Source organism: Empidonax traillii, unplaced genomic scaffold (genome assembly GCF_003031625.1).
Source record: "Empidonax traillii isolate 1590-97213 ecotype Southwest subspecies unplaced genomic scaffold, ASM303162v1 scaffold310:size1162954, whole genome shotgun sequence".
Lineage (NCBI taxonomy): Eukaryota > Metazoa > Chordata > Aves > Passeriformes > Tyrannidae > Empidonax > Empidonax traillii.
The window spans coordinates 1-21,651 of NW_020955503.1; the positions used below are offsets into that span (position 1 = coordinate 1).

General features: G+C 43.3%; 1 protein-coding gene across 1 annotated transcript; it reads right to left on the reverse strand.

Moving 5' to 3' along the window:
- Window positions 1–417: 417 nt before the first annotated feature.
- On the reverse strand, window positions 418–18,353 carry LOC114061097 (short transient receptor potential channel 3-like; the record flags this gene model as incomplete). Its single annotated transcript, XM_027891134.1, has 3 exons — window positions 17,693–18,353; window positions 9,007–9,778; window positions 418–603 (listed from the first exon to the last, which is right to left on the reverse strand). Coding segments are annotated over exons 1-3 (1,182 nt in total), but the record flags the coding sequence as incomplete, so codon positions are not given.
- Between the last annotated feature and the right edge of the window lie 3,298 nt (window positions 18,354–21,651).

The window sequence follows — 21,651 nt, forward strand, 5'->3', positions numbered from 1 at the left end:
ATTTTCTTGCTGAATGGAGTTACTTAATGTAGGAAGTAAAAGTAATAAAACTGAATAATGAACAGAACAGGTGAACCAACAGTTTCACCTACGCAGCCTTCTCTCTGGATTAGATATCATCACAGAAACTGGCATAAAGACACGTCCTTACTTTTTCCTGAGTGAAAAATCTGGCCCCACCGAAATGCCTGCTCCCGGATTAATCGGCAGAAGGATCTGACCAACTGGCACAGCCTTGCCTGTGTCACTGAAACCTCCTGCCGCTTCTCAGCTGTGGGAAGTAGATTAAACCCAACTCCTTCATTACGGCCCCCCTTGCGAGAGCCTCGATCGCACCCGCCCTGTGCCGGCAGCAAGCCAACCAGGGGGTTGGCGGCACCCGCAGAGCGGCGAGGTGGCACCTCGCCCTCAATTTACCTTTTTGACCTCATACTTGATGGCCAGCTTGACACGGCTCAGGGAGGCTCTGTGCCGCTGCGCTTCCACCGGCTCCGAGTTGAGGTCGCCGTTCAGGATGGCCTCCACTTCCTCCGAGTCGCGGCACAGGTCGAGGACGCCGACCACGAAGTCCTTGCACTGCATGGACAGCTTGCGGTAGTCGTTCTGAAATGATAGGGGGACAGAGGATGACACGCACTTAGGAGCCAGCGGGGAGGAAAGAAGAACCCCTGCGAGTCACTAAAAACTGACAGGGTTTGACGTTGGGAGCGCCTCACAGAATTTTTATGCGGCAGAATCGATCGTCCTGTGACACGAGGCGGATGCTCGAACAGCAGATGGTGGCAGCTGTTTAACAGAGCACGGGAATGGGACACAACAGAGTAATAAAATGAGCTGGATGGGCAGCAAGGGGAAGCTGAATGGGCAAATAAGTATTACAGACAAAACCAGGACTTACTTGAAAAAGTAACCTCGAAAGTAACCTTGCAAAAATTTTGCAGACAACGAATGAAATCATTCTTGAAATGTTGCCTCCCAGGTTATGAACATGTTTCAGATCTTTCTACACTGCTGAAATGGCTGCTTACTCTTTACTCTTGTTCTGGATTCATTTCCCCTTTCCCCCTCCCCTCTCTGCTTCCCACTTACCCTTGGAATGGCTCACACCCAACAGTGTGTGCTATGGGTTACAAAGTAACTGCATGGAACAGGTTGTGGCACAAATTTGGACGCCAATATTGTGGGCAAAACACCCCAAAGTTCCTCTTTAGGCAGTACAGAAAGCAACCTTTAAACTCCTCAGTTGCTCCTGCACGTCAACATGGCAAAAATTTGCTTTTTTCTCATCCCCTCCCTCTTCTGACACAACATCTGTGGCTCCATTTCAAAATTTTGAGGTAGCTCTGTAAGGCATGTATCAATCTTTGCTTTACACTTTGGTTTGTATTTGTACATATCTCCCACCATCTCTGTGACATCACCTATAAGCTCTCATCTGATCTCTGCTTCAGCAGAAACCTTGGTCCTCGTTTTTGTGTCCAGGTCCTCTCAGGTGGATTTCCAGAGCTTCCAGATCTGAGATGCAGCCTCTGAATTCCTCACGTGAGCTGGTGAAGGAAACTTGACTGCACCTGCCAATTTTACCTTGTTGTATCAAGTGCTTCAGTGCCCAGCTGGAAACAGCACAGCCTTCTTTCTCAATGACTCCACAGCTTTTCTTCTTTCTTTTTCTTTCCCCATTAGGCCATCAAAACACCAGTTTGAGTCCTCTGTTTCTTCATTTATGTGTGTTTACTGTTCATTTCCAGACACTGCCTTTTTAAAATCACATTTTGGGGGTATAGATTTTCCCTTCGAGGTACCTGTCTTCTAAAAAATGCTTCCTTATTGCTTCCACGCTCATAATTTTCTCATTTAATCTCAATTTTTTTCCTGAAAGGCTCACTTTTTCCTCCTTTCCTAAGTAATTTTACTTCTTCCTACTGCTAGTTTTGCTAAATTCTCAACTTAGGATCTATATAATGGGACAGAGAAACTGATGTGCTCTCAGTGGTTTCAAATTATTTTGGGAAATGATGGGAAAAGAGGCTGCGTAGGATAACTGCAGGAATCAGCCATCGATCCCATAGGTCAGATTCAGGTACGAATCAAAAGGAAACACTACTGGAGACAAACAAATACTCCTAGGAGTTGTGTTATTGCATAAGACAAACATCCCAGCTACAGATTTGCAAACAACCAGTCCTAATCACAGACCTAAACAGGAGCCAGTTATTTCCTTTGGTCACAGAGGACAAATAAATTCAGTTGTCAGTGAACCAACAGGATGTAAGGTTATTTTAGATTTGTTTTTGGTAACCAAGGAGAACAGTACAGAAAAGGCAATTAGAAAAATAATACTGGGATGCATGATTAAACTCAGGGAAGGGATCCTACAAAGACAACACACGTGCAAAGGGATGGTGGCTAGAACAGCAGCAGTCATAAAAAAATGAAAGATAAAAGAGGAAGAGTCTTTCTTGACAGTCTAGTCAAGGAAGAGTTTCATCACAGAGGTCAAAAATTGTAAGTATGAACTGCTAGAATTCAGGTTAGAGAGGATATTAAGCCAAGCACAAAGAGGTAAGACAAGGTCAAAAGAAGATGGGGATTTTCTTCAGTGAAGACAAAAAAGGGACTAAAGACAATCTAGTAAATCCAAAACCAATACCAAGTCTTCAGTTTAGTGAAGTCCTGTGTTTTAAAACTCTTTATATTGTTTTTACAACAGAATTATTACGGATCTGTGAGAGCTTGAACATGCTCTTCCTTAAAACATCCAGTCTCAAGCAAGAGTTGCTCACACATTTCACTACAGCTGAAGGCATAGCATAGGAAGGTGCACTAATTTCACTGATTCCAGCAGTAGCACAATATGGCTAAAAGAGAAACTAAATTCTTTCTGCCTGACTTTGCAGGCACATGGAACTGGAAAAGAAAAAAAAGTAACTGTTTTTAGTGTTATTTCTATCTACTCTACCCTTCAAGGGGGCATCTCATTAAGGTTTAATACAGTTTAGTTTAGATGATTTTGTATTATTCAAGTGCTCTATAACCAAATTTTGTTCCTGTATGAATGAAAGTGGGCTGTCCAGTTGCAGAGAGAGGCTTCATTTACAAAGGTTTTCCTCAATCCTTTGCTAAATGGGAAGAAATAGAAATAGTGGGTTTCTGATAGTTAGGAAATTACAATAGTTGCTCTTGCTAAAGGTTCACTCCCTTTTCTTTACTATTCAACTCTTTTTCCTTAAAAAAACACAAATGTAATGCCAAAAGGTACACGATTGAGAAGTTACTTTTATCAGCACAGACCAAGCAAGAACACATTTTCACTTGCAATTACAATTGGGAAACCTTGCCTGCAAATGGCAAAAGGGGGGCAAACTGCAATTGCAGTAGTATCTCATGAAGACTGTTAATTCAATAGACTACAGATGGTTTCATTTTGCTGTTCCCTCCTGAATGGAGACTCATCCCCTCAAGTGTGTCAGAGCTCCTGACTGATCCTGGCAGAGGGTGCGAAGCGATCCCGCTCTCCCAGCTCACACTGTGTTCAACTGGCATCCTGAAAAATAGACCCATCCACTCTGGAATAGCCCTGCTGGTTCCAAAAGGACAGACTGCTTTGCATGGACTATTTGCCCACAAGTTACCCACATTTCTACTGACTAGCAGTCCTACGTGTTTCTTTGATAGGTGGATAGGCCACTTGCTTATAAAAGTTATGCTTATTGCCAGATAAGATTAAAGATATGATGGGTTAAGTTTTATTGTGTCAAATTTAAGGATTAAATACAGGCTAGGTTACTTAAAAATGCTGCTGTTATGAGAACTGAGAACCAGTTTGTGCATTCCCAATATCCAACTCCAGCTCTGAATCTTAGGCTAGGAAAACTTGTCAGGTTTCCCTCTCCAGGTCTTGACGTTTTTATGTATTAGCAAATCAAATTTATCCCAGTCTATTTGATTGCTTTCCAGAATTAAACAGACACTCCCCACACTGTGACCGTGGGATCCCGTTCTTAAACCATCTTCTACCTGCAGGGTGTTGTGGGAAGATCAGAAACCTGAATCTGTGGTCTCAGTCATTACACATCCACCTCAGTTTACTCTTGAGGACATACAAATGCAGCCACCAGATCACCCACCTCTTCCATGTCCTAAACAAGGCTACAAGAACTCCCTGTGTGGAGGTGAGGGGACCTGTGCAAGTCGACAGCTTGGTGACGTGAAGCTGATCTTCAGGAGAACACCAAACAGAGTAGGCAGTGATATTGTACAGCAGGGCTCTTGGCCTGTTTTCCATCATAATACTCTGATTCCTTAATCAATAAAGAGCTTCTCCAGTTAATTCACAGCCTAACTCAGCTGGTTTGACTAGTTATAGCACCTTAAATGTTATCTCTCAAAAAAAAATAAAAAATTATCAGTTACACAAAGGTCTTTGTCACCTCAGAAATATCAGCCTACATTCACAGACACCATGGGTGATATTGGTACATGTAAGGGACAAGTGATGATTGCAGAGCTGTGTCTCACGAGAAATTTTGGAGGACTCTGGCCCACATCAACGTCTGGATCTCAGCCTGCCCAACTCTGCCTGCTCTGTTCTCACTCCTAAAACCACCTCCCGAATTCATCCACAATTTTTGCAAAGAACACATCAATGTGTGCGAAGAACGAAGCAGACCAACAGAAAGCCTGCAGCTTTCTTAAGCTATTCCAGAGAAATTGCACAACTATATGCAATCATAAATTCATGTCATTAAATGTATTATGGCTTAAATGGCCACTCTGAGATCATGAATATACTCAGGTTGCACACACAACTGTATATGCAAATCAAGCACATAATTGCACTCCTGATGATGGAGCTGGGCCCTGGCCTTCCAAAAGCTGGACCTAAACGTAGATCAGGCTTGAACATTCTTTGTTAGTCCAGCTGAGATAACACTATGTAAATTCACTTGGAACAAGGACAGATTCCGCATTTGGACGCACGTCCACATCTTCCCTTGGTTCTAGTAGGAGCTTTTAGCAAATCTGGGAACAGGGATTTATCCTATATAGAGCAGGATTATGATCTTTTTGATCCTTGCTAGAGCAGTTCCAGCTGGGAGAATCGAGCTTGCTTACACAGGATGGTATTTAGTTGAAAGCTGGTAAAAAGAGATTATCTTGTAGCTTTTTAGCTATCTTGTCCTTTTTCTCCTATGGTGACTCCAAAGGAAAGTTCCATCAGCTGTTCTGACTGTTAGGAATTCTCCCATCCCTGTGCAGTAACAGCTCTGAAGTTCTCAGGGAGGAGGGTAAATATCAATTAACTTGAGTAACCCCCGGCAACCACAGTGGCCAGGGGCTGCTAAAAACAGAGGAACAAGAAAACATAAAAATTGGGAATACTTTGTATTGCAAAGTGCTCCTGGGACCAGCAGAAACAATCCTCCAGCTATGGTAACGAACACTTATTTACATCAAGACAAGATCCAGTTGCAGACTGAGCTTCCCTGAACAGCCTGTCAGGTACAAAGCAAGGCACCTCAGAGATCTCCAAGCACTCCTAAAGACAGATGCCATTAGAACAGCATTCTGCAACTTCCTCTGACTTCCACAGGCATTGTCCTTTGCAACAAAAGAAAGGAACTGGACCAGCAAATTTGATATCCTTGGAAAATGCTCTCTGATCAGGCACGTTGGTAATAAAAGTCCTTAAAATATCGGAATTGGTGAATGAGCGAAGCAGAAGTCTGGTTGTGCATCTCAGACAGAGAATTTCATCAACAACTTCGCTTGCTTTCTAATTATGTAGCAGAAAATCAGGTGAGCACTTAGAAGGGAGGTAAGAAAAATGAAAATGCAGAGAGGGAACAGAATAAAAGAAAGTGAGGGAAGAAGACAAATGGATGCAAAGAATGAAAGGGAGTAAAAGGCTCAAGAAGAAACTAAACAAATAAAATAGCTGGAGAGGAGCAAAAGGACCAACAGCAGCTTGGAACAAGGATTCTACAAAGGAGTAGGAAGTAGGGAAGCTTGAAGATGGAAGAAGTAGAGTGCAATGGTCTTTAGGGCTTTAGTTTCCTCATCTATTGTTACTCATTTTCAGTCCTTATTTTTGTCGTGCATCTCCCAAGAAAAATGAGAGGTCACTGGTTTCTTTGAATCCTTTCTCCTTTCTTCTGAAGGGAAAATGAAAAAAAAAATCCAAACAAAATCAGCGTAATTAATCAGGTTTTCTTCAACATTCATAGGGAGTTGACTATCATGAATGGATGTTCTAAGCCACCTTCCCACATTTCTAATACTCCTGTGCAAACCCCCAGTTTGTGCATTAGAATTTGTTAATATAAATCATAAGCGACAGAGGCAGGCTGGACCTTGCATGTGCAAAAGACACAAGGTTCAATTTAATAAGCATTTACCAGGAAACTTTGCCCTCAGGTGTTTTTAAGCAGGTTCAAACCCATATTCTTTCTCTGTGGGAAAACCACCTAGAACAGTATTTTTTGTAGGAATGCCCCGAGTCCTGGGAGTGGAGCATGCACAGAAAACTTTGTGGGCCTTAATGGCCCATAGATATTAAGAATAAATCATGAATGTTATCAAAAGTCCCTTGAAATGGGACCCCAGGAAAACAGTCAGCTCTCCTCCCAGGCTAGGTAGAAACAGAAAAAAAACGCCCTGAAATGCGTAAGAGTCAGAAGGGAAAAAAGGAGAGAGACGTGACGTCAATGAGGAGAGTAATTAATTCACTGGAATGTTTGGATGTTGATGAGAAGCTGGAATTTCCACGCTAGCAAAGAGCCAGGAACAATCTCTACTGTAGGTGCCTAAACTGAATTGCCTTATACACCTGGCAAGGTTAGCAGCCATCTAAGGGCTATCCAAAATCACTGAAAACTGTCAGAACTGTGAATTTCTTGGGGTTTTAGGCATCCCAAAATATCAGGGAATTAACATTTTAAAAAGTGAAGTAATTTTTTTAAGTTCTGATTTGAAATGAGAAGCCCAATCAAAAAATGTTGCTTTTTCTCCTCCAAAAGCTCAAGCTAATTGATTTTCTTTGACGTAACTTTTATTCACGGTATTAGTACTGATAATATGGGAGCCTCCCATCAATTTCTGTTTTTACAGAAATTTTTCTATGCAGTTCTAAACATCTGCATCCCCACCTAACAAAAGCATGAATGCAGCCTGGCTTAAATTTAGGTTTTGGTGAGCGAGATGGTATTTTGGGTTTTTGAGAAGTTGTATGACTCTTATGTTGAATCCCTAAGGGAGCACAGGTATAATAACCAAATTTGTATGCAGCAGCACAAAGATGAAGATGGATGGTTGAGTTTCTGAGGAGCCAACCCAGAAGAAAAGTTCTCTCTTACGAAAATACAGGAGAAAAAGAGGAAAAACAAACAAACAAACAAAAGGTTTGTATCCACAACCACCCAGTTTTTCAATGTTTATCCACAACCCTAATTTTTCAGAAAACCCTGTGGCTCTCAGGTTTGTTGGCCCAGTTGAAAAGGAATCAGTGATAAACAGGCTAAATTAAACACATCAGAGATTTAACCCTCTAGAACGCTCTCTAAATGAGGCACATAACTAATTCATGGTGTGCAGCACACAAGCTGACAGGCTCTGTGCACATGAGAAAATCCTCTAATTCTTCAGGTTTTTCTTCACAAAGAGCTTGCCTAGAAAAAAAAAAAAAAACCAAACCAGCATTTTTCCTATATCCCTGAATAAATACATAGAGGAAGTAATTCATGTGCCAGATTGCACAATACACAGCATGGTATGAGTGGGTTCCTTCAGCAAAGGAAGGAAAGGTTTAAGCTGCATTTTACACTTTATTAGTGCATGGTATGATAGATCAATTCTTCTCACCCCTAAAAACTTTATTTTTAAATTATATTTTAACTCACTTAGCTGTATCTGGAGCTATTCTTTCTGAGGAGTCTAAAATGGTTTCTCCCTCTTCTGGCAGAGTTCACTTGATTCATCTCTGCCTGTTTTTCTCCAGGTTGTTGTACATTCCTTCTGAGCACTCCTCAGCGATAACAGTGTTTGCTGTTGTTTGGAAAGGTTTATTGGTATTTTTGTCTCCCTCAGATTGTTCTTGAAGGTACTAAACAAACAAGTGATGCCCAACACCAGCCTTGCAGAACCCAAATAAACTCGTTATTAAAAGTAGAGGCAATGCTGTTGATATCAACAATCTGTCATCCCCTAAGCTGTGCTTTTCTTACAGAACAGTCTGCCAGGGTTGGATGTTTTGGTGGGATTTTGTTGGGGCAAGAGGAGGGCAGGTGGGTGTTACTGTGCTTTTCAGGGTACCTCAACAGAACTGCAAAAATCATTAAGAAAAGCACTGGGCAACAGTTAACTAAGGGCATTAATTGTCTGATGGAGAAGCTGAAACACATGGAAAGGTCAGGGCACTGAGAGACAAAAGCAGATACAGCTCAAAATGAGGCAACAGGACCTACCTCTGTGATCAGTCTAGCAGCTGGTTTTGAACAAGTGACATTTCTGAGAGGTGCGTCACAAAAAAATATCCACTTTCGGTATTTTAACAATTTGGAGACATGAGTCACAAATAGTACAAATTAAAAAGAAGGAATAAGGTGAATGCTGCAGATGCTCAAGAAAAGCATAATATCCCTGCTTTTTGCACTTACTTTACTCAGAATTTGTAACTAAAACCAATCCTTGTCTGCTACTGCAACCAAAATTGCTTTCCATCTGCTGCAAGGTTATCAGAACACGCACTTTTTCCAGTTCCCAATTTTCTTTGTACACAGGAGGTGCAAAAGCAATTTCGTTTCGTTAAGGATTCTTATAAAAGGCTTACATATTGAAAACTCAAAATCAAGAAAAAAAAAAGAGACAATAAATAACATGTAAGAAATCTGTAATTGAACAAGTAAAGACACGGGAAATAATATCAGCATCCAAGGACAGCATGAAGTAGCAGCAATAATAATAAACAATAATAACAACAAAGACAGAGAAACACAAGACCACCGTTACCTTGAATTCTTTTTCAATGTTGGCCAACTTGGCAAGTTCATTGCTGAGTTCTAGAGCAGTGAGTACTGGATCTTCACTGGAGAGGGACAGATAAGCCGGGCTCGCCAGTCCCTTGTATGCATTTATTCTCGACCTAGAGTGGCTGAAAGAATCGTGTTTTTGCTTCTCCGTGCAGTCATTGCACTTGCAGAAATAATCGTGAGGTCTTTCTATCCTCGCTCCTTTCATCAGCAGCATGTGCACGACTTCGTATTTTTGGCAGTGGGCAGCTAAAATGATGGGAGTGATGTCCGGAGAGAAGCGGGTCCCGTCTTCGTCGTAGGAATAAAAATCATCATCCTGGAGCTCCTGCTCGCAAGGGCTCAGAGTCAGTCGCTTGTTTACCGAAAAGCCAGGATGATTCAGGATGGCTTCCACTATCCTGATGTAGCCCTTGCTGATGGCGAGCAGCAGGGCGTCTCCAATCCGTGCCAAGTTCTCTTTTTTTAACAGCAGCTCCGTCACCTCCAAATGTTCGTTCCCCACAGCGAGCTGCAAGGCGTTTTGGCCCATGTAGTCCACGCAGTTGACGTTGAGGGTTTTGGACTCCTCCAGCATTTTGCGCACCACGGGGATGTTGCCGTACTCGGCCGCGTCCAGGAAACGCTCCTCCTCGGCCGTCAGGCTGGTGCCCCTGTTGTTGAACATGAAGGCCGGGCCTCGGATGGCCTGGCGCCTTCCCTTCTCCCTCATCATGGTCATGCGTCTCAGGGATGGGCTTTCCTCGATGTACCTAATGGAAAAAAAAAAACCAAACCAAACCAAAAAGTAGCAGAAATTCATTGTGTTGGTTTTTTGCAGCTTCCACTTCGCCTGTGGCTAAAACAGCGACAAGTTATTTTGGCCCTTGTCATTTTCCCATCTATTGACAACCGGTGTCCTGTCCTGTGATCGCTCTGCCTTCATTCTTGCTTGTCTGCAACCTGCAGGTTCAGTGCCACGGGCTATTTGTGTTTTCCCAGCATGGTCAAAATTTATTAATGTTTTTTATTTTATATAAGACATCACCTGTCTTCAGAAACCCCTCTCAGCTCACTTAGTGCTTGTATAAAATGAAAGCACATCTACTACACTACTTTCAGTAGTCATTAAAAACTATCCATCACAGGCATTCAAGCTGATGGTAAAAGGAAGGCAACATTTGTGCTTACTATATGGTAGATCACACAAAAGGGAGGTGAAAACCCATTTTCTTCACGATGTCTTGCCAAGCAACACATAATGAAGCTGATTCTCACACCTACTGTTACTCCTAGAAACATTAAACCTGGAAGCTTCTACTCACAAGTCCATTTGATCAAATCACAAGCCTTTGAAAAACAACAGTACATAAACATTCAGCAGACTTTCTAACTAGCTGCTCACAGATTCCTGACACCAGGAGTCACCCAGTATAGACTGGGAGCAGCTCTCACTCCACTTGGGACTCCTGCAAGGCCGTGCATTTTGTTCATCCTGGTTCTACATCTACCATTCCAGGAGCTGAGAGAAAGGAGATAGTCAAAATCATGTAATGAGTGTGTATTTATATTTATATTATTTACATGTATATATGTATATATAATATATATATATTTATATATGTATATATTTATGTATATATGTATTTATCTGTTAGTTATCAAAGCTCCCATGCCTTCTTGCAATATAACCAAGAAAAATGGGAAAGTCAGAGAGCTAATGAATGAAAATAAAAATTGGGACAACAGGTTGCACTGAAAAGAGAAAACCTGAGTGCAGGTAAGTCAGTTGTTTAGGAAATGACACTGAGAACCAGGGAGCCTGTGAACTCTCTGCAAAAAATGGATGCAAAGAAAAGAGAAGGGGAACAGGAGAAACTAAAGGGTGAGCAAGCTAATTTGGAAAACACAGACACTGGAACTATGAAGCAGTGAAGGTACTGGCTGAGAGCAGTGGGGAGCAAACAGGGCTGAGAGAACAGGCAGATGGGGATGCTGAGCTGGATCTGGGTAGGTAAGGAAGCTAGAGGCAGGACTGGAGGTTCAGAGCACAGGAATTCCAATAGGAATTACAAAGAAAACGGGCTTAAGGATGAGAGGTTGAGGAGCAGACGCTGCCCAACTGGAGAAAACAACAACAGGAAACAACTGCCTGGCAAGGTCTGAAACAACAGAATAGATGGGACCAGGCTGAAGAGGTCACAGCTGGGGGAAGAACAGAAGCATTTACACCTGCCAGAGCAGAGGCCAAAGGCCTGGAAAGGCGCTCAGGATACTGTAACCTCGCTTCACCACCACCTGCAAACAAATGTGAAACCCATCAGCAACTTCCCTCTGCTTTCCAGTGCAGCTCAGTACTGAGAAAGACAGTCCCCATCTGCTATCAGCTAATCCACTGACACACATCCCTATCCAGGGAGAGGGATCACCTGAGATGATTTGATGGGCACAGGGACACCAAGTGCAGCTGATAAACAATGTAAGAGTCAAAGGAGGGTGTGCTTTGAATATACATAACTATATAAATATATATATATGCTACATAGGGACAAACAGGCCTTATCATTCCAAATTTGGCCCTGAAGTCCCACGTGCCTCTGTTTTTCTAAAGATGAGAAAGAACAGTTGGCTTCTATTTTGCAGGAGCATTGTGTAAATTAATTTATTCACTTTGGTGAAAAACTCAGATACAGGAGTAAAAGGCCAGACAGCAAAACCGAAGAGGAAATTAATCCTTCTACCCTCAGTGCATGAGAAGAGATATGGGTCCGTGTAGTGAATGCTGAGGGCAAACCAAAATATTGAAGTTGCCCTTTGCAAGCAAACCCCGTCAGAACCAAGGGAAAAATGCCACGTGCCCCTCTGGGCACACAAAGATTACCCACTGAAGTGGGCAGAGCGGAACCTGCGTGGGCAGCTGCAAAAGCTAAATATCCTGATGACTTCATACCCACAGCCAGAGGAACAGCCTCCTAAATGCTGCTGGGGGTTGCCTTTTTGTGGGTGTGATCTTTCAGCAGGGAGCTTCACCCAAAATACAACCTCTCGACATCACTGCGTGCAGCAACGTCAGCCCTAAGAGTTTTCATTGGGCATAACTAATTCCATTCAGGTTGGGAGAATATCTCTGGCCTTCCAGCTATCTGCATCAGCTGCAATAAATTCAGCAAAATGTAAAACCTTAATCACTTTATCACAGCTACAAATATCCCTAAAACCTAGTTAAACAAAGGGGCAGCTCCGCTGCACACCAAGTGAAGAGACTGTGATGCTCATTATCAAGGGCAGGTCTCTCCTGAGATGAAGCATTTGATTTTTTACATTTTCAGCTGCGGTTGGTATTTCTGGACTGCCTGAAATGGCCTGAGTGGCACTGCAGTACAAGCAATGCTAACTGCTATTTTACTTTTTGAAATACGTGGCAAAACTGCTTTGGCAGATGTGACAAGATCCTTTTTTTTTTTTTTTCTCTCCCTCCTGTACCACTTTCTTTAAATCTGTCAAAAAGGCAGCATGACAGAGAGGATTTGTGACTCTTGAACACAGAACTGATTTAATGTCTTAAAGCTCAGGCGTATTTCCAGTTTAGGAGGACTCAGAGAAAGATTTGAGTGTACATGGTGAACAGCCACACTGTGCTATTACCTTATTCCACAACAAAATCTGAAGTAAAATCTCTTTTTTTTATTTTCCTCATAGTTTTCTTTTTAACAAGATCTTATTGCCTGCTATGCTGTTACATTTCTATTCTTCCTCCACATCCAAAACCATACAGGAATAGAAATGTAGTTGTTTACTGCGATGTTACGAAGAAAAAAATTAAAAATGTAAAAAAAGACAAATTGACTCATGCTCACTTCTTGATTTAAAACTCTAAACTGCCACTCTCAATCTCATTTATCTTTCATGAAATACATAACAATAGATTTCCCCCTATATATTGTGTTTAATTTTTCAGCATGTTTGGAAATAAGACATTTATTTTCATTCTATCTACCTTTCTTTCAAAACCCACTGTCAGACTGAGATGATTCATCTGCCTTCCATACAGAGAGATATATCCTTTCCAAAGTGTTCTATTAGAGTATCTTCCCAGTAAGGAAGATATCCTTAACTATCAATCTTGTGGCAGAAATGATATATTTGAAGTGACTGCAACAGCTTCTCAAAGTCAAGATGAACGTCACTTGGTATTTCAATGACTAAATATTGTCAAGACATCCCCCCCCCCCAAAAAAAAAAAAAAGGCAAAAAATCTTGTACAGCACCACACAGCCAGAAGGCTTTTGGGCTCATCCACACCTCTCTGCTCTCTTCTTCCACTTTTCCCTCAGCAAATGTATTTCATTTTAAGTGTTTAACCCTTTTCAGCGAATTTTATACGTAATATTTGCCAACTGAAATAATCAACCCGACCAAATCTCAAGTTGGGTCTCTAAATATCATTAGACCGGCTTAAAAATAAGATTAAAATAAAACTAAGTGTGCATTAATTACTTGTGTTCTATTTCCAAAGCCTTTAAAGTTCACATTCTCAACCCTGTCTTCTGTAAGGAGCTGACAAGGGACATTAAAGGAAGGAAGGAGAGATGGAAATCATGATCCTTCTCTTCCCAGCTGTTCCAAAAAGTTGAAAAAACACACAAACAAACAAAATATCTGTAGAATGCATGGCCAAAGCCCCACAAAAACTGCCCAGTTATTTTATTTTAATTATTCATTAGAGATAAAGAAGGATGGAATTGGAGTCATGTTAAGTGACATACACCTGTTTGACCACATCTGGGCATGTTTTACTTGGATTTATTTCCCCAGGTAAATAATAGGACACAAAGAACCATCCTACATTAAAACATGTTTCTGTTTACCTTAAATATTTTCATAAAAAATTACTTTAACAAATTTTCCACCAAACAAGCAGTGCCACATACAGGGCAAGATATTTGAGCAACACAGCCACTGCAAAAGGCTGGAGAAATTGTGATCTTCCATGGGCTGTTTCCATGACAGAATCCTTCTCTGTTCCCTACCTACCCCTTTTCACATTCCAACTTCTAGGACCGCAGCAGAACAGAAAAGTGGGACAAACAGATGACACAAGAATTCCTTACTCCTTATCCTGCTCATTCTCTCATCTACAGCAATCCTGAAGATTTATGACCTTGTTTCTATGTCTACTCTTTGAACGCTGCAAACCACAGGAGCAATTTTAAAAGAAAAGGAGAGTAGCTGGAGAAACAGGAGGGTTCATTCTGGGCCTTCTCAGATCCATAGAGCAATTTTCCAACATTTGTGCTGAAGAACAGGCTGTTATTCTCCCTGAACTATTAAATGCAACAAAAGGTGGCATCAACAATTTACCAGCCATTTACCCCACTGCTGAACTACAGTACATTAGTGATCCTGATTCTATTCTAGCCCTGAAAAGGAAATGCAGTCCAGTGATTACAGACAGATCAGATAAGTCCATCATGCCCACAGCGCTTAAAAGCAACACCACCAGAGTCAGCCACAAAGGAGATGAAAATTGTGCCTCTTGCTCTGCTAAAAGTAACCTCTACGGCCCCGGTTTTAAAATTAAAGATGATAATTGCCCCAAAAAGCAAGTGCTCAGACATGCACATACGGAAGAGCAGCACTGTAGGGCCTGACGCCCGAGATCTCTTAAACTCAGCGATCTCAAATGTCTTGTTGCTCTCTCAGGAAAAGACTGTGCTGTTCCATGTGAGGAAGCAGCTCCTTGCTTAGTGCAAGGCCACAGGCCGTGTTGGAGGGACAATCCCCCAGCCTTATTCCCTCTCCCAGACAAAGGCTTTCCCATCCCTTCCCAAGCTCTGCTACAGCCCTGTGCCAGAAGAGGCCGCTGGTTAAACTTGTTTTTTCCACCAGTAAAAAACGGTGTCACCTTCATATCTGTTTGCACGGAAGCTTGCACACGTTCCACACAATTTGGGAGTCCCTGCAGCAAATCCAAAATGCATTAAATGAGAGGTCCCTTCTCCCTTCTGTGAGCCACTGCCTGGGCTTGCCAGAAGAGGGAGGTGAATTGAGCTGAACGGCAGAACATAAATCAGGCCAGCTGCAAGATCTGACTGAGGTCTGTACTCTCCCACTGGTCTGAAACGACACAATCCATCATCCAAAATGCCCTCGTGTCAGCTCACAGAAGTTCTGGCTCCAAAATGGAAAGAATTAGTAAAAAAAAAAAATGGAACAAAATACAGTGAGATATCAGGAGGAGGTGTACACACACTTAGCTCGTTCCATCCCCTCCCGCCCCACAAACTACGCAGAGCTTTTTCCTACCATTACTCTTCACTAAGTCCTTAAGGGAAAATACCATCCATCTGAATTCCTGTGGGAAAACAGGACTAGATCTTGATGACAGGAGGGCATCTATATATCCACAGAGAACAAGGAAAATATCTCACCAGGAAAGAACCAAGTTAACAGGGCTGCAGCAACAAAGAACTTTGAAAGCTCCTTTGGAACTCAGTCCTTTATTTGTGTTCTGTTGTTCCAGTCACAAAACTCTGCTGTGATTTTCAGGGATACTCAGGAAAGCAGGCATCCAATGCCTATAACATTTCATTTACAGGTTTCATCCACTTTTTTTTTTTTTTCCCACTGGGACATATAGTACCTTGTGAAACAAGGAAACAAGTCTTACATCCAGTCTGCAATCTTAGTGGGAATCTCAGGTTAATTACTTTTTTCCAGCAATATTTGGCACAGGAGGGAGCCAGCTGTGCACTGGCAGGTACCATGCACAAGTTGCAGCTTCCAGAAGACATTTCAAACACCAACCAAGTCCATCCTCTTGTGCAAACTACGTCACATCTTCCTGCCTCTTTCCCCTCGCACCTTGTACTGAACATTTAGACTACAAATTCTTCCAGCCAAGGATTCTCACAGTCTCCTTGTGCACACTGAAGTCTTCCGTGTGCCAATATGAGTGCATTTTGAGCCAGCTGATACTCAGAAATAAACTCATTTTTATTTCATTAGGATACCCTCTGATTTTAGGCATTAGCACCAAACAGAAAACATTACCCCAGGAGAAAAATCCCCCTGCCATGCCGAGGATGACCACTGGCACATCACAGGGAAAATGGTAGTTCTGGGTCTCTACCTCTGTGCCCCAAGAGTTCAACACACTCCTGCTCCATAAATCAATGTCAGCCCCTCTGCCAGTCCATCTGAAGCACTGCTCTAACAGACTCCCAGCATAGGACCACAAGAGTCACACACCAGGCAGGAATTCCAAGAGATGGAGCTCACTCCAGGCTCAAATACCTACAGCTGTGTGAAGTGAATTCCAGTTTGATCCCCTGGTGGCACAACACCCATTTCTTATAGAAAAGGAGCATGCCAACCGTTCTAGAAGGACACTAGGGATCCACAAGGTTAGGAACTCATAGCTTATAATTCATCTGAGCTAGCTTCAACTGTCTAAAAATAAAGTGTCCAAGTCTAAACTAATCCTCCAGGCTCTTTTTATGGTGGATAAAGACAGGCACCTCAAGAAAGAAGATGAATGACTATGCTGCCTTTCCCACTGCTATTTCCTCTCCCATTCCATCAACTATAAGGGAGCCTAGACAAGCAACTCAAGCACAGCTAAGTTTCTGACAGGTAAAGGCACATGAAAGGGCAGTTCACTTTAAGTCCAGATTGCTGGGCACAGGGTATTTGTGAAGAATTTCCCCACTGGGATGGTAAAATTCACTTTTATTTGTGATTATCCTATTGTATGCACTACCCTAATTATTTCTGTACTTTACAGTTGTCCCTAGGGTGATTTTAATTAAGGCTTCTTCTATATAAATGCTGAATATCTTATCTTAAAACTCAGCACGTTTGCTATCTGGCAATTAAAGTATTTAATTAAAAACTAAATATTGTCCTGAAAGCATAAAACACTCAAGTAATCCTCAGATGTTAGTCTATCTAAACTGCAGCGTGTTATAAAAATAAGTGAATAATTCATGGACAACCTACATTTTGCAAGTCAAGGGAAAGAAAGTTAACATCCCTACTAGAGAAATTGAATATACTTGTCTTGCAGTAACTCTAGTCACAGTCAGGATCTTTATTTGTTTATATATATATTTACGTATATACACGACTGCATCTGTGTAAATAAACTTAAATTTTGGAAGAGCACATCAAACAGGATAAACCAGGATAAGATGCATCTCAAGAACCAAGGATTTTCTGCACAGGTGTCCTAGATTTCCGTGGGGAATCTGGCTTTACCACAGCACAGACTTACAACAAATACACAGATATAAAAGGGATGCATTAGCACTGCGAGTACCAAAGGCTGCAACGGGTTCGCTAAACCTCAGCTGAACCAATAATGAGGCATTTCTGGCGGCTACACTTGTATCCAGGGGAGGGAAGGGGGGAAAGGGGAGAAAAGAAAGAGATGGGATCTCTTGCGCCCCGACACACGGGGCAAAGGCAAAGCCGAGGGGCTGGGCAGGGGCGCCGAGGGCAGGCAGGGAGCGGGCGATGCCCTGAGGGCACTTTTCCCGGGGCGCCGGCGGTCGGACGGCGCGGTCCAGCCCCTCTCCCGGCCCCGAGCGCCGCAACTTCCCGGGAGCCGCATCCCGCTCCGGGGAAGTTGTCGGCCGGCACCCTCCGAACACTCACCCCCCACACACACCCCGGGCCCCACTTACATGGTGCTGGCAAAAGGGGGGGGCGGGTAGTAGCCGTAGGGCTCCCGGAGGGTTTTGACGGCCCTTTGGGGTGGCGGAGGGGGCTCCGGCCCCCCATTGACGCCTCTCCAGCCGCGGCGCCGGCGCTGCTGCTCCTCTTCCTCTGCCCCCTCCTCCTCCTCCTCCTGCTGCGGGGGGAAGGTCACTCTCCCCTGCTCCTTGCTCTTCCTGCTCTTGCTCGACATGGTCAGGGTCCCCTCAGGCGGCGGTGCTGGCGGCGGCTGCTCCCGCTCCCGGCCGGCCTCGTCCTGCGGCGTGTGCGAAGGGGAAGGAGGCGGGAGACAGAGGAGGAGGAGGAGGAAGAGGCAAGCCCTGCCCGGCGGGGGACAGAGCACCTGGAGAGGACAAACCCCTCGCCACAGAGCCGCGGCCGCCCCTCCGCCCCGCGTCCCCGCCGCCCGTGGGGAAGGCGGCGCGATGCGCAGCCCGGCAGCGGGAGCCGGGAAGTGCCGGGGAGGCGAGCGAGACACAGGGCTCCCGGCGGCGGCGGCAGCTCTGCCCCGCTCCTCCTCTCCCTGTCATCATCCCTCGCTAGGACAGCATCGTCACGGAGGCAGCGGGGCCGGGGACGGCACAGCCGCCTCCCGCAGCGGGCGCTCGGGAGAGGAGGGGACGCCCACAGCCCACCTCCATCACGGCTCGGGGCGGGGGGGGCGTGAGGGGGAGGCGCGTTATCCCGGGACCGCTACAAATGTGCCTCAGCCGCCCCCGCCTTCCCGCCCACCTGAGGCGCGTCCTTTTCCCGCCACGCCCGGGGCTCCAGGTGTTGGCGTTGCTGATGAGGGGAGCCCTCAGGATGTTCCCGCCCGCGGAGGGTCCCTGCAAAGCCGGCACCGAATCCCGAGGGAGCCGGGGATGCTCGGCTCCGGTAACAACGTGAGGCGATGGGCTGCCGGCAGCAAGGTAATTTTTATTAAAACGGCCCAAAAACTGTGCCCAGCCCGATCAAACCCTCACAAAGCTCGGTCGTTACTTAGAGAAATACTCAGCCCCACAGTGGAAACAGTTAAGTTGAAATTTTCAGGTAAAAAGAGACACTTTTGCCTGACTTACCGAGGGTAAAAGCGAGCCAAGGTTCCCAAGGTGTTCCAGATGTCTCTGCCTCAGACTTGACTGATTTGTGTGGTGCCAAGCTGGAAAACAGTGGGAGGATGCTGAGACACCCATGGCATGTAATCAGAGCTAATTATGCTCTATAGATACCAGTCACAAAGATTCCTGCTGTACAGAGATGTACTGCCTCTTTTTATGAGGGATTTTTGGTGTGTTATGCCATGGGAAAAATTGTTCTGTCACAAAACTGCAACCCTGTTAAAATCAAGGCAGAGCATGTGTGTTTTTATACCCAGAGCAGAACAGTAGGTACACACAGACTACATGTGTGAAGTTATATATGATAAAGATGTTTCTCTGTCTATGCACTGCTGAGAGCCCATTTTTCTCTTGCTTTAAACTTTTTTTGCAGCATTACATGTCTATCAGTATAAATTTGCATGAACCTGCACTCAAATTCTGTATTTGGGTCCTGCTGAAATTGATACCTGTCTGAGTTTTCGAATAGCTTCAGAGAAAGTGGGCTTTAAATCCACATATAGCTGATTAGATGGAATTCTCACCTGCAAGCATCACCAAGTCTCTTAGCATAATTAAATAATAACTCATTAGCTCACACTGCTATCAGTATCATCCGTGGTTTTATCTTTGTTGTTTCCCTGTGTACAAAAGTTGTCCTCATGAGACACAGGAAAAGCCGAACAAGAGTTTCACAGAGATAATTTACTCAGCTACAGCTTTGAAGAAAGAGTTGCGTTTTGTTGTTGTCAGTTTAATTAATTTGCATCTTGAACTGCTTGAGGAAGTGGCTCTTTATGTCTTTCATGCAAAAGCCCTTTGAGCTTCAGTGGAATTTTGTACATGATTGAGCAAATTTTACTCTCTAAGAAACCAGTATATTGTGTAGCTACTGTAACTTTGAAGTGCTTGGGGTTGTTCATTTAGGACAGTCTAGGTGTCTAATCTAATTATACACACTGTAGCAGTGTTACACATTTCAGAGCATAGCCATGCAGCAGTCTGCATCAAACCTTGCATTCCTGCAGGTTCCTTTGACTTAAAAAACGGTACTGCCCGTATCCTTTTTTTAAAAAAAATCTCCTGTTATTACAGTGGGCTACAGGAATGGACTTCCAATTGCCTTGAGAATTTCCCTGGAGAACAGAACATAGAAATACAGCTGAAAGCCGGTGAGAAATGCTCTTGCTTCCCAAATGCATGCTCAGAGCAGGGCTTCCACCTATCAAGGTTTATTTTCTTTCCAGAAGTAGACAGAAAAGGGGTTTAATATTGGCTCTTTGTTTTAAGAAAGTCACATTCTTACTTTTTCCATTGTGCTTCCCATCACTAATTTGAATTATGTGTTCTGTGGGCTGTGTTTTTCATAAATTGAGTGTTGTATTCTGTTATCCAAGTGTCTTGATAATACTTGACTTGGAAGTCATCCTTGCAAAAGCCTTCATGGTACATCCCTCCATTTCGAGGGGATGAAATCATAATCAAAATGATGATAACTCCCCTAGTAATTACAGTATATATTTCACGCCACAGAACTTTCACCTAAACTGTTTCTGTATTTCACTTCTGAGAATGCCCTGTGAGACAGTGGCAAAAAAACCTTATTAAAGTCATGGTATATATTCCTTTATCCTGCTCTTCCTGCTTTACTTGCAGGAAATTAGCAGAGGTCAGTTTTGGCCAGCACTTGTTTGCATTTGAACTCTACAGCAAAATAATAATAATAATAATGGAGACATTTTCCTGAGATCTGACCCGAAAAACAGCCAGGATGGCAACAAAACAATCCATTACAAATCTCAAATGAGCTTTTTATGGTTACAGCCTTAGACTTTTTCATATTTCTAGTTGAAATGGGCAGGGTAACAATCTCAGTTACTGTAAAATGGTGCCCAGAAAATTTTAGCCCAGTTTGAAGGATCGGGTTGCTACCAAAACACAGTATGGGAACAGGGCTTGGTCAATCTTTGATCAAACTTCAGCCATCACTGCCTTACCTGACAGTAAGAATTTAAAAATCATTGCTAATGCCAATTTCTAACGTGCCAGTGTTCCAAATCATTATTCTTCCCAAAAATATCTCGTGTATTGAAAGTATCAGATGTAGATGTCAACATATCCAAACTGCAGAAAAAGAGGGAGAAAGGATGAGTAGATTGGAAATACCAAGCAGAGCGATACAGGCTGTTGATTCAGGTGGTTAAAGACTCCACAGCCAAAGGCTGCCAACCTGGTACATTTTGTGAAAGCTGACTTGACTTTACAGGGTTTGGAAGTGATGTCATTTTAATTTTCAAAGCTGCTTCCTGGAAGTTGCTTGGACAGGAGTAAAAGAGTGAAAGGAATACTGCTTTGAGGACAGGGACTGAACAGAAAAGCCCAAAAGATTTACAGCAAAACAGTGAAACATAGCAGATATGGTACTGTATTACTGAAGGTGCTAGATTATTCATCCTCCTCTTTGTCTTTTAGAACATGGATTTAATGCCATAGCTGTCTTATGTTTGAGTTGGAATGGCAGTAAGATACAGTCCCTCATTTATTTTTTCACCAGACTGACTTGAACAAGACAGGGTGGAATTAGAGTGGAATAGGGTTTTGTTGACATGGATCAGCTACTCTCTGGCAGTATTTTTCTGTCCTCCTCAAAATTATGGGAATTAAGCAGTTCAGATTTTAAAATTTCTGTTGGCAGTATTCTTAAGCTGGAAGCGAGTGATCGAAAAATAGCTTTTCTAAACTGAAATAAAGTGCCTCTTCAGAAGACACAGCAACAAATTTCCTGGAAATATTGTCAAAAACATGAGTTCTATATTTCTCTCTCCCAATTTTCTCTCAGCATTTGGAAT